Below are 15,493 nucleotides of genomic sequence, written 5' to 3'. Positions count from 1 at the left end.
TTATAGCCACCTAGTATTTCCAGCACTGTCTACTTGAAATGCTTCATATATTGCTGAATAGGAAAGAATAATACAAGTTCTTTTTGATATTTTTTGAGCTTCTGTTGTCACCTAGCATAAACACTTAGCCAAAAGTAACTTTCTCATGTTTCAAAACCCAGTCTTTCCCATCCTTTCAATAAAAGTTTGTCTCAACACATTTTCTGCACAGGTAGCCTCTTGTGCATGCCCAGTGTAGTGTCTGTATGGCTATACTCAAATGTAATTTTTAGCAGTGCTCTTAACCCCTCAGAGATGGCTTTGACACAGTTATGGTCTCCAATCATGTTTTCCAGTCCTGGAAAACTGTAAAGTAATGAGGTTGGATGCTAAACTTCACAAAGTTAAACAGTAGTCATGAAAGAAATCCATAGGGAAGAGATGGAAAAAGCAGTTTCTGATCTGTTTTAGAAATTATTGCATCATATTTTCTATTTGTTCATAATTAAATATACATAGTTTCTGGAACTGGGTTGACTTGAAAGAAGAAACAACAGTGTGTTTTCACCTACAGAATTATTGCACTGCCAAAACCTTATACATATCAGACTCAGACAAGAGAAAGCACTTCATGTTATCAGTAAAAATGTTCTATGGCAATAGTGATGACATCGGTGTGTTCCTCAGTAAACGGATCAAAGTCATCTCCAAACCATCTAAAAAGAAACAGTCACTGAAAAATGCAGACTGTAAGTATTTTACGGGTTTTTTCTATACATAGCAATTAATTTTGACTCCTACTAAATTTTTATGTATTCTGATGTCTGATTACAAAGTAAATAAAGGAAATTTTCAACTTCCGTTTTTTTTGTTGCATTTCAGAATTGTACACATCAGCATATTTTAATATATTCCAATATAGATAGGTTACACTGTTGAGTTTTATGCAGTCACAGCTAATTATTTAGTAAATACAGAAGGTCCACCAAAAAGCCTGTATTCTGAGAAATGAATCCTTGTAGACAAGTGTATAAAGCATCCCAAGCTTTTGGATCTGTTAAGCTGCTGTGATCTGGTGCTTAGGATATTTTGATCAGTATCAAAGAGATAGTGATAAATGAGTAGCATCACGTTACCCAAACTGCACTTCCTTACATCACAGCCACCTTCTTACTCCTTCATGCCATTTTCATGTTTTTATTTTTGTTTTGCATGGTTCCTTTTAAGTAGTTGGTTAAGAAATCTGTATGGTGATGTTTCACCCAGATATTTGCTTACTGTGTTTTTCAACTAACGGTATCTCTGGTGCTAATGTATGATTTGGAACATTTTTGCTTCTCCTCCAGCGTTTTTTGCCTGCATACCACTGGAGCACCTCAAGAGATACCCTTTTTTTTTTGTTTGTTTTTCTCTTTCTCTTCACTAGTGCTTTAAAAGGCTCTTCCATCTGTGTTGGGCTGGAACCCATTCACCTATGGAATGTGGATCTCGGGGCCGCTAGCTTGGCACATGACTAAAGGCAATCTGTTGCTGTGCAGTTCACACCCGTGGGCTCAGAGTATGCACTGTTGAATTTGTATTCAGACAGATAGTTTTGATGGACAGTGAATATGAACCAAGTAGAACAACAAGCCCATTTTGATGGCAAAATGTTAGTTGCTGATTTTTTTTTTTTAGGGGAGCAAACTTTGCGTTTCTCTCTCTTGAATGATCAGTAAGTTCAGATCCAAGAACATTTCAAGTTGCATGGTTATAATTTGACGTAGTTACATCCGTCTTTCTTTCAATTACTGGTGATTTGTAAGAATAATTTTTCTTTATACTTCAAATATACTTCAGATGATTGCCGAAAGTTGTCTAAGTACTTCGCAAGGGCAGGCTAAAGCTTCTGCTCAAATAATCAGTTGTTGGAGAAGGAGTCTTCAACTGGCAAGCACTGGCCCATTTGGCTAAGTGGCAAAATCCTATGAGCTAGCATGCCTTTGGAGAACAGACACTATGTTTGTTATCCCACTTGTATTTTGAGTATTTTTCGTCTGTCACAAATATAAATGTTTCCTAAATTACCAATATTTGAAAATTATTTCTTGATTTCATGTATGCTTCAGTTTATTTTACAGTATTTGTGACTTTTTGTTACTTTTCTATGTAATAATGAAGTAATTTTATGATCTCAAGTCTGTATATGTTCCTTGCAGTATGTATTGCATCAGGGACAAAAGTGGCACTATTTAATAGACTTCGATCCCAAACAGTTAGCACCAGATATTTGCACGTAGAAGGAGGTAATTTCCATGCCAGTTCACAACAGTGGGGAGCGTTTTACATTCACCTCTGTAAGTAAAAACAAAGCAATATATCTTTTCACTTCCCTCCCTCCATCCTCACAAAAAACCATCCTGCATATTAATTGCCCATATGCAGATTTGTTTTGTTACTGAATATATATATTTGATGTAATAGTGTGATGTTAATTGTTGTTCTTATCAAAACAAATAATTCTGAAAATTCCTGTTTCATGCAGTGGATGATGATGAATCAGAAGGAGAAGAATTCACAGTGAGAGATGGCTACATTCATTATGGGCAGACTGTCAAACTTGTATGCTCAGTTACTGGCATGGCACTCCCAAGACTGGTACAGTTTAATTTCTCCAATGCTGTAATTAATTTATAGATAGCTACTTAATGTAATTCCATAGTTGGGTTCACATTGTTTACAATTTTTGGCTTTTTATGTTTCCCTTTGTTAATACATGTTTTATATGGAAAATGGCATTCACTTTAATGAAAGCATATTTTTATATCTGCAGATTAATTCTGTAAACAAAGATCATCTTGTAAAATAAACATAGGATATTTTTCAGAATTCAAGCCTGCCAAAGTAGGTTAATCTGTCTATTTTAAAAACAGTATATCCCCTGTACCGAAGTACTTTAAATATTGATATTGAATGGATGAGTAAAATATTTGCAGCCAGTAGGACTATTCCATGTGTTGAGTTCAGCACAGCTTTAAAAATGCTCTACTGATTTGAATCTAGAAGCGGTCCTGTGTACTCTTGAGGATACATTAGACCAATATCAGCTTCCAAAAACTTTTTTTTAAATTTATTAATACTATGAATATTAATATGAAACATGGGAAGTACCTTTGAGATGACCAGTTAAGGTTTGTGAACCAAAAAAAAAAAAAAATTACTTCTGGATACACAGTAGCAGTTTTTATAAATAAAGTTAAGTGTAATTACACATTTTTTTTTTCTCCTTTTCCATGTGCTTAATGCCAGCCTAAGTGGAATTTTATGCGACTGATAATAAATAATGCTTCTTATGAGATCTTCTGTGAAATTGTGGTTTGTCAGCCCGTTATGAATTACATACAAGGCTTTCTCAATTCCATTTTTAGCTAGAAACAATCCGTAGAATGCGCCAATGTAAAACCAGCTTTCCCTACATTTTACTACGACTGTAATGAGAAATTCTCTCTCAATATCAAACTTAGATAAAACAGAAGATAATAGCCTGCTCAATGTAAATGGGACAAAGTGATAATTTCAATAGATTTTCTTTTTTCTTAAATCGCATTGTTCGACAGTGAAGTCCAGACCTGGTTACTACTGATCTGGTGCAAGCAAATGAAATTCATTAACATAATGTCACTTTATTTGTGGGCTTCCTGTTAATATTTTCTTATTGCTTAAAGGAGATGCCATCATTTATTATTCCAGAAGCCTTATTTGCAGGTAGAAATAGATTAAAACAAATTAGGCTAAAGGTTCCTGTTTGTTTGCCATTGGGAACATTTGTCATATGCCTTACAGGACTGATTGGAGGTGATGTGATTAAAAGGTAAATTGCAGATGTTTTATAGGCTAATGCAAAGAACTTTGAAGGAAAAAGTTAACCTTGAAACATAATTATTATTATTATTATCATCATCATCATCTATATAATACCTTTTACTGTCATTAGAAATCCTAGAGGACATAGTTGCCTTTCTGATTGTCAGCTTAAAAATCTGCAAGCACATAGCTGCTACTGATATTGCATAAAATTAAGTATTAAACTTTTTTCTGGAAGTTGATTAAAATTACGAGCTACAGATTTTCCCTGACTGTAAGGGAGTAACTTTTTTTAATTTTTAAAAATAAATTGGTAAAACAGATCTGAATTAAGTCAGCAGATTTTTTTTTTCACTGAACTTCTGGATGTAAGGAACAATTATTCCTTGCAGTTGTCTTTAAGTAATATTTTATGACCAACTGCTGTTAAGATACACTGTAATTGTTGTGTTTCCAAAACTCTAAAGGTATTGAGATGTGCTTAAGTTAATCCTTATTTTTAACTACTCCCCTTCGGCAACTGGTTTGCCACAGAATGTTGTTGATCCTGTCAGTGTTGGAAGCTTCTGTAGAACTGTATTAATTATTAAAAATAGTAATTAATAATAAAAATAGTACAATAATTCATAGTTGCTTTTCTGCACTGACAAATGGAACAAAATTAGATTTTGCTGAAGCTTCAACTTTTTTCCCCACTCCTATAACAAAGATAAAATATATATGCATGTAGCACATTGAAGTACTACTGAGTGTTACTTCAATGTTGTGTTCTTGTTTCAAAAGCATTGAGAATTATGAATCTAATATTGGTATTAAAACAGGAGGCACGTAAATGTTAAAAAAAATTACCTTTCACTTCCTTTATTTTCAGTACATATGTAATAAAATACAGAAATTGTCCTAAATATATATATGTACTATTTTCATTCACAGATAATTCGAAAAGTAGATAAACAAACGGCGTTATTGGATGCAGATGATCCAGTATCACAGCTCCATAAATGTGCATTTTACCTTAAAGACACTGAGAGAATGTATTTGTGCCTTTCCCAGGAGAGAATAATTCAATTTCAAGTAAGTTGTTTAAAACTCTTTCAATAGATGAGAAGCGTGGTTGCAAAGTTTTCCCAGATATTCCCAAAATATGTATGAATGCCATTTTTCCAGTAGGCTTTAAATGCAAGTCTGATACTTTGTATTGAAAAGAGAGGATGGAAAGCTACAAACTTCGTCTGTCCCTTTCCAAATCTGTTTTTCTTTCCTCAAAACCTTCTTCCATGTCTGTCTAGACAATGAATTCTGGTTTCTCCAATAGAAAAAAATGGAAACACACTAGGAACTTGTGCATGCAATCATGATATTGTGGCTTAACATGTTGACATATGCCAGTGGAGTTGCACCACTCACTTGTGTGTCCATTTCTAGTTTACAGCAAATAGGAAACGATAGAGTCAACAACAGTCTTGTTTCATGGTGAACTCAGCAGTTGCCATGTCTTGCTCTTGGATGACAGTGTAAATGTAGACAACTGTGGCAGTTGACCACAGTAACTTATAAAGCCACAGAAACTTGGTTTGTCTGTAAAGAATATAACTGTCTCAGAAGTATTTATTTTTTTCTCCAGCAGATGGGGAAAAATACTGGATTTTAGTCTCACGTGTATGTTAGCATGCTTTTAGCAGACTTTCAGCATGGTAATTCCTGCCAGACTAACAAGACTGTGTCCAAATTCAGGACTAACTATTGCAATTTTCTTTAAATATGTCAGGGCAGCTCAAATAGCAAAGGGTGTTGAGAGATAATGCTGTGCTTCAGGAAGATGGGAAAGACTCAAGACTTCCTCAGAACAGCTGTAGCTTCTTGGGTAAGAAAAGTAGAGGTAGGAAAGTGGAAGGCTTGGTAAAGGTTCACTTGACTTCTGTCCTGAATTGGGACAATGGAACTAGAATATGAAAAGCTTTGTTCTTATTTCAGTAAACATATTCATGCCCTGTGGTTCAGAAGGTGGTTTGATGTATTGTTTCTACCCACAGCACACGGCAGACATATATCTATTAATATACTATATGATAGTATATAGTATGGTATGGGAGAATGGACCATCATCAAGAAGAAGACTGTGAAATGGAAATTACAATAACTCAGGAGATCAGCCTTACTATTTAATCTTTCTCAGAGTACTTTATGGGAAGTGCTGAATGAAGAAGCAACTCCTGCTTCTCTGACAGCTGCCTTAGTTTAGCATCCTGGAATTGCCTGTGGGACTATCAGTACATCCTACCACTCTTCAGTTTCTGCAGCACTCATGGAGCCCAGTCTGATAAGAGCTCTGAACTTTCCACATGGGTAGGAGTTAGATAAAAGGACAACCCTCTATTCTGAATTCTTTTAGTGGAGTTGGTACCTGCTGCTTCTACTTGCTGGTTAAAATCTTTTGTCTTGCACATTGGGCTGTTACCATGCTTTGGTAAGTGAAATTACTATGAACAATAAACTCTTTCTATCAATGTCAGGAGAGAACTCCTATTTTATCTGATTTTTATTTGGATTAGAAGACAAAGACCAGGGAAACAACATGTGTAGTATCTTTTACCTGCCTGCTGTTAAGCATTTGCTTTTGAATACTGTTGCTGTAGTAGGAATCTAGGCAAACTATGGTCACTGTAAAAAAAAACAAAAAACCCCCGAAAAACAAAACAAAACAAAAACCTACAAAACCCCTGAACTGTTTTTTTAGGGTGACAAATCTCCCTTAGGTGAATGGAAATAGCACTATATAGAGACCTTAAAGGCTTAAAGCAGAGAGGTTGTAAAAAGTTAACGAGTGAGCATGAACCTTGAAATTCAGTTGCTGAAGTACCAGCCAGATCTCTCTTTCAAGACATCCATGTGTTCTGGAGCATAGAGAAAGAATATAAATAATGCCTTACAGGATCAGAGCACATTCCATGTCTCTGTCTAACAGCAGCAATAGGAGTTGGTGCTCATGGGAAGCAGGTGGATGTGGTTGCTTTATGCAGTCCAGTGCAGTTATACTCTACCAGCATCCACACTGCTTGTACTAGGTCTTGTTAGAGGCTGCCTCCCTGATTCTATCTTTTAGTATCATTTTGTAGATTTGTACATCAATTTGATTACTTTTGAATGTGCTGATGTTCTTTTTCTGCAGTGAGCTGCAGTGAACTTTCTGCAGAGTGGCAGAAAGTTCAAGAGGCTTCCTGTCCTTTGTGTAGTAAACTTTTACTGTATTTGTTTTGAATGATGTAACGATTTCTGTGAGTGATTCCTACTTCCAGTGTTGCAGGATTTAGTGAGCAACAGTTCTGCATTCACTTTAGCCGTCAACATCTTAGTTTCTTCTCTCCTAGTTGTACAGTCAGTCTTCTCAATTTCTTCTCGTAAGGTCAGCACTCCTTGGTGATTTCAGTTGCCCTTTCTGTCCCTTCTCTTTTTTTCTCCATGGCTTTCTTAGACAAGGAGACTGTAACTGCACACAATATTCCAGAGTTAGATGGACAAAATATCTACACTGGCAAAATAACACCTGATAGCTTGTTCTCGGTATTTTTTTCTGATGGTGTGCAACATTGTGTTGTCACTCACTGCTACTACTGCACCTTGAGGTGGCCTTTTCAGAAAACTGTCAGTGGCAACATTAGGAGTTGTAACTTCTGTCTCCATGTGGAGCCAGACCATGATGTTAAGGCATTTCGATCTTCCAGAGCCATCTATTGAGAAACTTTAGTTATGAAAGGAAAGAAAGGGGAGGAAGTGTCCCTGGAGGTAAAGTGCTGTATTTGGAAGTGGTAAGGAGGAATGTTTCTCTAGAATAGGATTCATAATCTTTCAAGGAGTTCTGTGACAGAAGTAATTAATGTGTTCCTGAAATGATTCTTGATGTAGCAGGACTTTGAGAACAAATTCTGTGGCATTTGCCTTCCATTTTGTGGGTTTAGGAGATCTGAAAAAAGTCACTCAAGGGTCTTTTACAGGTTCATTCATTTTTTTATATCCATAGTTTTATTTGTCATGGCTCGAAGTGCATCAGTCCATGCCAAGAGGAATTGCGATCAGCCTGTAGGAAAAATGTCATGCTTCAAAATAGGACACAACAGTTCTTATACAACATATACAACAGCTCCTGTTTTGAAGTTGGACTAGTAATTTAGAAGCTCCATATGTTTCTAATGGAAGTATCATTTCGGTCTTGAGCTTGGAAAGATCTATAGTTACTATCCGTGTTGCACACTTCCCTTGCAAGCTGTTTTCAGTGCTTTTTTACGTGATCATACCAGAGTGAAGACTCCATGTGAAAGTTAGGCTTAGATTTTAACATCTGAACTGGTCAATTCACAGTAATTGAAGTTTATCTGACATTTTGAAGAGTGAAGGTTACGGTTACATACCTCGACATTCTTAAAGCGCAATGGAGGAAAACAGGATTTAGGTATTAGAATTTTTGAGTCCCACTTTTTTTCTGTGCCAGTGTTTAACCTATACACAATTTCCTTATTGATTGCTAGATGTTGTTGCTATTGTTCAGAGAGGCTGCTGTTGCCATAAGAAAAAGGTTCAGTGTATTTTCTACGTATGTAGATAAATATATATATGTGTACTAATTTAGTAATATTTAGAGGGAGACAGTAGATGATCTTTAAGCGGTCTTCCAACCCAAGCCATTTTATGATTCTTTTATTCTAATTTGCAAGGTTGTTGTTTCAGCTTCTCTCCTATGTCTTTGAACAAAGACTGAAATATAAGCTTGTGTTTTCATCATTTTGTGGATGGTGAAGAACTCTAAAAAAAAAAAAGAATCTTGACCAGGTGTAAATCATAACTAATGAAAAGTATTTCACTTCAATCTGTAGCTGTTTTAGTCACTTTGCATTAATAGAATCAATTTTAAAGCAGCTACTTCTCATTACCGTAGTTTTTTGGATAATGGCTATTGAATAACATTAAAACCTAAAAAGTTGAACTAAAATAAAACTCAAACATAAGGCGAGGTGACAGTGTCATAAGTGATAGTTATGGTGTTCTCACAAATATTAGTTTTCTGTTAGTTTTTCTGAAATGTATGTAACTGTTTCTCTCAGTCACTTTGTTAGAGGAAAACATAAGGAAACATGTTTTTGCAATAATAGGCATTATTACTGGCTGAGTTGGTTTTTGGGTCTGTGATTTCATAGACATGTCTACAGATCAGACCTAAAACTTTTCTTTCTTTCTAAGGCCACTCCATGCCCAAAAGAACCAAATAAAGAAATGATTAATGATGGAGCTTCTTGGACAATCATTAGCACAGACAAAGCCGAATATACGTTTTATGAGGGGATGGGACCGGTCCATGCTCCAGTGACGCCTGTGCCTGTTGTAGAAAGTCTTCAAGTAAGTTTGTTGTTGGTTTTAATAAGCTCTTTTATGTTAGATTATTTTTGTCATACTGTTTTAACCATCGTGGTACCTTTTTGGAATACTGTAGTAAAACGGTCTTAATGGCTTTATAAGTAGTAAAATTACTTTATGTTGTAATAATTTTTCTTACCTGCATTTCAGAATACATGAGCCTATCCATCACAGGAATAATATTAATATTGCTCTATACAATAAGACTTTTATTTCTTAAAATACTGTGGTAGTGATACCCTTAAGACTTCTGTTTTGATTATTTAGAAATTGTTTTTGACTCTTAGACAATTATAAATCAAAGAGAGCTTATTAAAATACAATCAGCATTCATCTGAGAAAAACTTGAAGCTCTCCTAACATGTTCTCTGGAAGATTTTGTTCTCTGTTTTCAAAGCGTTGTTGACATCTATTTCTTAAGTGGCCACTATCAAAACTTGGAAATTCCCTCATGTTATCAAGTTAATTGGCAGTACCTTTTGGATGTGTTACTTCTTTATAGTTCAGTTGTGTAGGTTGTGTGTGTTTTGGTTTTGTCCAGCTGAATAGAAACAGCACTGATTACAGTTCTTGTTTGCATATGAAGATTTTGGGATTTCTTTGTTGTTTTGGGGGGAAGGAGTTGTTTGTTTTGTTCAGGGGTTTTTATTCGTTTGTTTTGTTTGGGGGTTTTTGTTTGTTTGTTTTATTTGGGGGTTTTTGTTTGTTTTGTTTGGGGCTTTTGTTCATTTGTTGTTTTTTGGTGGGTGGGTGGTTTTTTTGGGTTTTTTTGTTTTGTTTTGGTGGGTTGTGCAGTTTTTTGTTTGTTTTTTTTTTTTTTTTCTAATGGAGGAGTGTTTATTTTTATTAATACATATTTGGGGGGGGATTTTCTTCCTTTTTTTTTATCCAGTTGAATGGTGGTGGGGATGTAGCAATGTTGGAACTTACAGGACAGAACTTCACTCCAAATTTACGTGTCTGGTTTGGGGATGTGGAAGCTGAAACCATGTACAGGTACAGTATTTTCTCTTACTTTCATGGTGATTACATTCTCCTGGGTGCTGTGAAGAGTGTATACTCATGTGTACACACTTAAGTGTATACTTTTCCATCCTGCAGAAAGAGATCTGATTGCCAGCAGGCTCAGTATGAGTTAGCAGTGTGCCCTGGCAGAGGGGAGGGAGGGCAAATCACATCTAACTGGTCAAAAGAGGTGATTGTCACGCTGTATTCAGCATTGGTGCAGCCTCACCATGAATGAGCACTGTGTGCAGTTCTGGACCTGATGGTTTAAGGATGTCCAGATACTGGAATGTGTCCAGAGAAGAGCAGCAAAGTTGGTGAAGAGATGGAAGGCATGTCCTACGTTTTACGGGTGAGGACTTTGGGCTTGTCCGGTTTGGAGAAAAGGAGGCTGAGGGGGACCCCATTGCTCTATGCAGCTTCCTAAAGAGGGAATGGAGAGAGGGAGGTGCTGTGCTCTGCTTCCTGCTGTCGTGTGCCAGGATGCATGGGAATGGTTCAAAGCTGCACCAGGGAAAACTTAGACGGGACATGAGGCAACATTTCTTTACCAAGAGGGTGATCAGACTGGAACAGGCTTCCTAGAGAGGTAGTCGATGCCCCAGACCTGTCAGTATTTAGGCATATTAAGGTTATTGGACCTTAATAATATGCTTTAATTTTTGGTCAGCCCTGCAGTGGTCAGAGTGTGGACTAGATGATTGTTGAGCTATTCTGTTCTGTTCTTTAAATTTAAGTATATTCTGCTCATTGGACTCTCCTGTTTTCCAGATGCGCGGAGAGCATGCTGTGTGTTGTTCCAGACATTTCTGCATTTCGAGAGGGTTGGAGATGGGTCCGACAGCCAGTCCAGGTTCCAGTAACTTTGGTCCGTAACGATGGCATAATTTACTCCACCAGCCTTACCTTTACATACACACCGGAACCGGGGCCTCGGCCACACTGCAGTGCTGCTGGAGCAATCCTCCGAGCCAACTCGAGCCTCATGGCTTCCAGTGAAACAAACACAAACAGCGAGGGAAGTTACACAAGTGTCAGCACAAACCCAACCAACGTCACATCATCTACAGCAACTGTAGTTTCCTAACTACTGTTGTTTGTCGGGACTTTAACTGACTGTCATGTGCTACATTCAAGAGAACTGAACAATTTTTGTGGTTTCATGGGAAAACACCTTTCCATTTTAGGTGATGTGAGTTGAACCTTGTTACCTGCAAGTGAGATCTTAAAAACAGAAGCCACGATAAAAAAAAAAACACAAAACAAACCAACAGCCGAAACATAAGAACTTTATTGAAAATCTATTTTTCAGCTGGTTTTTTTAGTGGGCAAGAAACAAAAATGTGGCTGGGATACATGTTGAGCAAACTAGAAAACATGAACACAACATAGTTTTTATGGACCAAGGAACTTGTATAAGCTTTAGTATAAAAGGTACATTTTCACCATACCTTTTTTGTATCACAACATATAGTACACTTTTGTTACCAAATAGTTTATATTTTTTTTTCTCTGAGCTTTTGCTCTGAAGTATATTCAGGTTCCAAAGCCTGACCATGCTTGTATAATCTAATTACCATACTCTTCCAGTTTTAAAAAAAAAATATATATTTTTGGTCTGTGGCTGGAACTGTTCCTTTTTTTAAACTGAAGTCTTGTGACTTTTTATGGACTGAAATTGTTTTTATTTCAGCAAGTAGAACCTTGTAAAGGCCAGCATATTTTTTTTAAGATTATATGAAGTCTGTGCAAAAGCTTTAAAAAATGCCTCTGCCTTGCCTGCAATACATGCAATGTATGTTAACTTTAGTGCTCTGTTTTCAGTCATTGTTAATAGTTATTTCTGTTTTTCTTTTTTTAAATACGTATTTATAGTGATAATTCATGAGGTTCTAACATTACATGAGTTTTTTTCCTAAAGTGGCATCTCAAGCAGTCATATTAATGATTGTTCATGTCACAGGCATATGTTGGTGTTTTTGAAGGGTTGTTACTGGGTTACTCCCCCTCTTCCTTGCTCAGTCATATTACATCTGAAAATGTTTCAGGATCTGTTCAGGTTTTTCTAATCTTGTATATAATTTGTATTAAATGTAAGTTAAATGTTTTATTTCAAAAGTGGAATGTTCCCAATAACTTCATTTGGCAGCATGTCTTCTGTCTTGTTGGCATGTAACTAAAGTACCACGAGAAGTATGTGCTACAAATGGGATTGGTAGGTGATGCCCTCCATCACTTGAGAATCACAACAAGCATGTTTTTCTTCATACTGTTCAGTAAATTAGGCCAGACTTTCATGTAACACTTGTATTGAGAACGTGCTTTCATTGTGAAGTGATCATACCATAATAACTAGAAGTAAATTTTATTACTTAGAAATGGGCAAATAGAAAATCATAAAAGCACTATGAAGATGTCAGCTCCTCCCATCTTTGTTTCCTGTGGGTTTCCCTTTCCCTGCCAACAGCTTGTGCAACATTCAGGTCTTCTCTCCATCATAAATTCAAGGCTCATTTGCACTTTGACTTTGTTGGTTGTTGCATTTTTTTCTTTTTGACTTTGCCATGTTTTGTCCCTCTTCATAGACCTGCCTGCTTCATTTGTATTTGAAAGTATACCCCAGTAGTTCATTTGTAGTCACAGAGCTAGGCATAGACTTGTAGGACAAGTTCTGATAGTGTGATCTCTTTAAAAGCCAAAATACAAATTTCATTACATGTTCAGCCTTTTCTGTACTCTGAAGCAAAAGTCACCACTGCTGTGTAAATGTGAACCTGTGGCTTCCTACAGCAGTGCATTGCTTACCAGCTTACCTGTTGACCATTTTCATAGGGTTTTTATTTCTGACCACTTGTTCCAGTTTCAACACCCACCACCGTTTAAGGCATCGACTCTGCACCATATTTGCATACTCTGACGCTCCATTCTACTTGCTTGCTTTAGTGCTCTGTTGTGTATGAGAAGGATGTGTTCAAAGGAAGAGATCAGTTATAAAGCATATTTAGCAGATAGTAAAATCAGTGCCACTGTCCTCCTAAAATGTGCTTGTATTCTACCACAGGCCTTCAGGTTTGCTATTCTGTATTACAAACTTGTTCCCGTGACAGTCGTGATGCTGGTTCCGAGCACTAGTGAATGCTGCCTCACCTCATCTCCGTTCCAGTGACCAAGGGCAGAATTCATTGTGGCCTTATCTCTGTTTTAAACTGTTTACTGGCATTTACTTGCAAATCTGTTTACCTTTGTATGTGCTATAAAATTTTGTTTTATTGTGTTGTGGCAGGAATCATTTCACAGTGTTTTTGTTAGAAGGACATAGGTATCTTACAATATGGCTTAGTTCAAGAGCCACAGATTTTCATCACTAATTAGACTGAGAATGACAAGATATATATATCAGATTTAGAGGGTATTGAAGACACCGTGATATACACACAGCAGGCAAACCATAACAAGCCTTTTAACCTTCAAAGACTATTTAAAATATCTTTTCAGAACTTGACACGTGCTTTTATACTCATTATTTTAAATTTTTTACATATAAATGCAATACTTTTTATATTCAGTTTCTTTACGTGCAGTAATTTTGCCCAATAGATATAATATTCCTTGACTTGTAAAGATTTAGCCTAATTTTTGCTGTTCTACACACTACAGCCAAGTGGGTCAAAAAAGAGCCTATTAAGTTCTGCTTACAAGACCATTTTAAACCCCATTTTTCCATTGGGCTTGTGGCTCTATTGTTGCCAGTAGTTATCCTGTAGTACAGAAATGGTCTTCCAGGTCCTTACTGTTGTTAATACGTCCAGTTGTTCAGATATATTATCTTCCTGAACTTTTTTCTGTGGGGTGATATTGTTACATATATTGGCCTTGTGAGCTGTTAATCAATTTTCATTATATTAACGATATCTCAAGATTTTGATAAAACTACTTATAGAATGTTTCAGTATGAAACTCTTATAACTGTTCAAGTCTAGCTGTTAAGTCTGCTGTTAATTCTGTATACATAGAAATTGAGTCTGTGTTCAGAATGTTGTTATAGTTCCAACTTTAGGGAGACAAAGCAAAGTGAGTGCTCTAATTTAGCTATGCCTTTTCTTATTTTCTGTTGTTTGGAACTGCATTTCAGAATTCAACACTAGCATAGTCTTTAATAATCTGCTGCTGATGTTTTTCCTAATTATTTGCCTTGAGGGCATCCCACAACTGTGTTAATAATGGTATTCTGTACTTCTTTTCATTGCACAGACTTAAAAGATCAGAATGGTTACCTGAAAAGACATGAACTCAAGACATAAATTGGTGGATTCCCCATATACAAAATATTAATGCCAAGTGAAACAAATTACCTATTGGAAGTAAGCTACCCACTTGTAGATTAAATGACTCCATAGAGGTGTCCATCTTGAAACTAAGATGCTCTTCAATTATTAACCATATTATTTACTTTCTTTCAAAAGCAGCTGTGTTTATGAGTACTGAACAAATGTGTATACTTTCCTGTGCCAGACTTTTGACTTTGTTTTCAAGCACTGTACTGTGGGATTGAGTGGCAGCTTTGTTAGAAAAAGAAGTATATTAGGGTTTCTTACTTAACCCTTTTAGGACTGAACAATTTCTTCCCTTTAGAAGCTGTAAAATAAATGATTAGTTCTAACTTCGTGAACATTCTGTCTGTGTTCAGCACTGCATTTGCCCCATCTGGAGGTGCTATGCTAATGTCGGTTTTTCTTAAATCCTGTAGCATGTGTATACATTCAGTCTTAAAAGGGTTATTTTTACAAACTGTGCACCTGTAAAGTTTCTTAGCAATAAAGGTAGAAAAATGAGCAAGTTTTTACCATAATTTTGTAGAATTAATTGCTCAGTTCCATATTTCATCAAGAAAAACCCTGCAATATGGGCAGTTTTGAGGATTAAATAAAAGTGAAATGTAAACCACGTAAAAGTGTTCTTGTCAAGTGTACTCTGTGTGTGCATGTGCATATGCTATTGAATTTTTTTTCCTACAAGGCTAAAGATAAAATGTCATGTTACTTTTGATGTGACAACCATAATTGAACATCTGTATGATGATACAAAAGTACTTACAATTTGAGCAGGTGTTGAAACTTGCCATGTTTTTGTGGATTTTTTCAATGTTAACCAAGGAGTATGGTTTTGGGTTTCGTTTGCTTGGTTTGATTTTTTTTTTCCCCAAATGAACAGTGAGGTCATCTATGGAACCAGAACAACAGAAAAGAAGACCAACCCTGGG

General features: G+C 36.3%; 1 protein-coding gene across 6 annotated transcripts in view; it reads left to right on the top strand.

Annotated features, from left to right (window-relative positions):
• RBPJ (recombination signal binding protein for immunoglobulin kappa J region) overlaps positions 1-15,184 on the top strand; it is a 151,496-nt gene extending 136,312 nt beyond the window's left edge. For 5 of the 6 annotated variants that reach the window (XM_017809252.1, XM_017809060.1, XM_017809163.1 and 2 more), the window contains 7 exons: positions 554-728; positions 2,178-2,315; positions 2,504-2,616; positions 4,756-4,896; positions 9,055-9,210; positions 10,121-10,224; positions 11,005-15,184. In XM_017809252.1, coding sequence (XP_017664741.1) covers positions 554-728; positions 2,178-2,315; positions 2,504-2,616; positions 4,756-4,896; positions 9,055-9,210; positions 10,121-10,224; positions 11,005-11,320 — 1,143 coding nt within the window. In that variant the 3' untranslated portion in view covers positions 11,321-15,184. The remainder of the gene's footprint in view (positions 1-553; positions 729-2,177; positions 2,316-2,503; positions 2,617-4,755; positions 4,897-9,054; positions 9,211-10,120; positions 10,225-11,004) is intronic. The other variant, XR_001873864.1, reaches the window with a different exon arrangement.
• Positions 15,185-15,493: the final 309 nt, after the last annotated feature.

This window comes from Lepidothrix coronata, unplaced genomic scaffold, assembly GCF_001604755.1.
Source record: "Lepidothrix coronata isolate B3197 unplaced genomic scaffold, Lepidothrix_coronata-1.0 Scaffold0, whole genome shotgun sequence".
NCBI lineage: Eukaryota > Metazoa > Chordata > Aves > Passeriformes > Pipridae > Lepidothrix > Lepidothrix coronata.
This window is presented reverse-complemented; position numbering and strand designations above follow the sequence as displayed.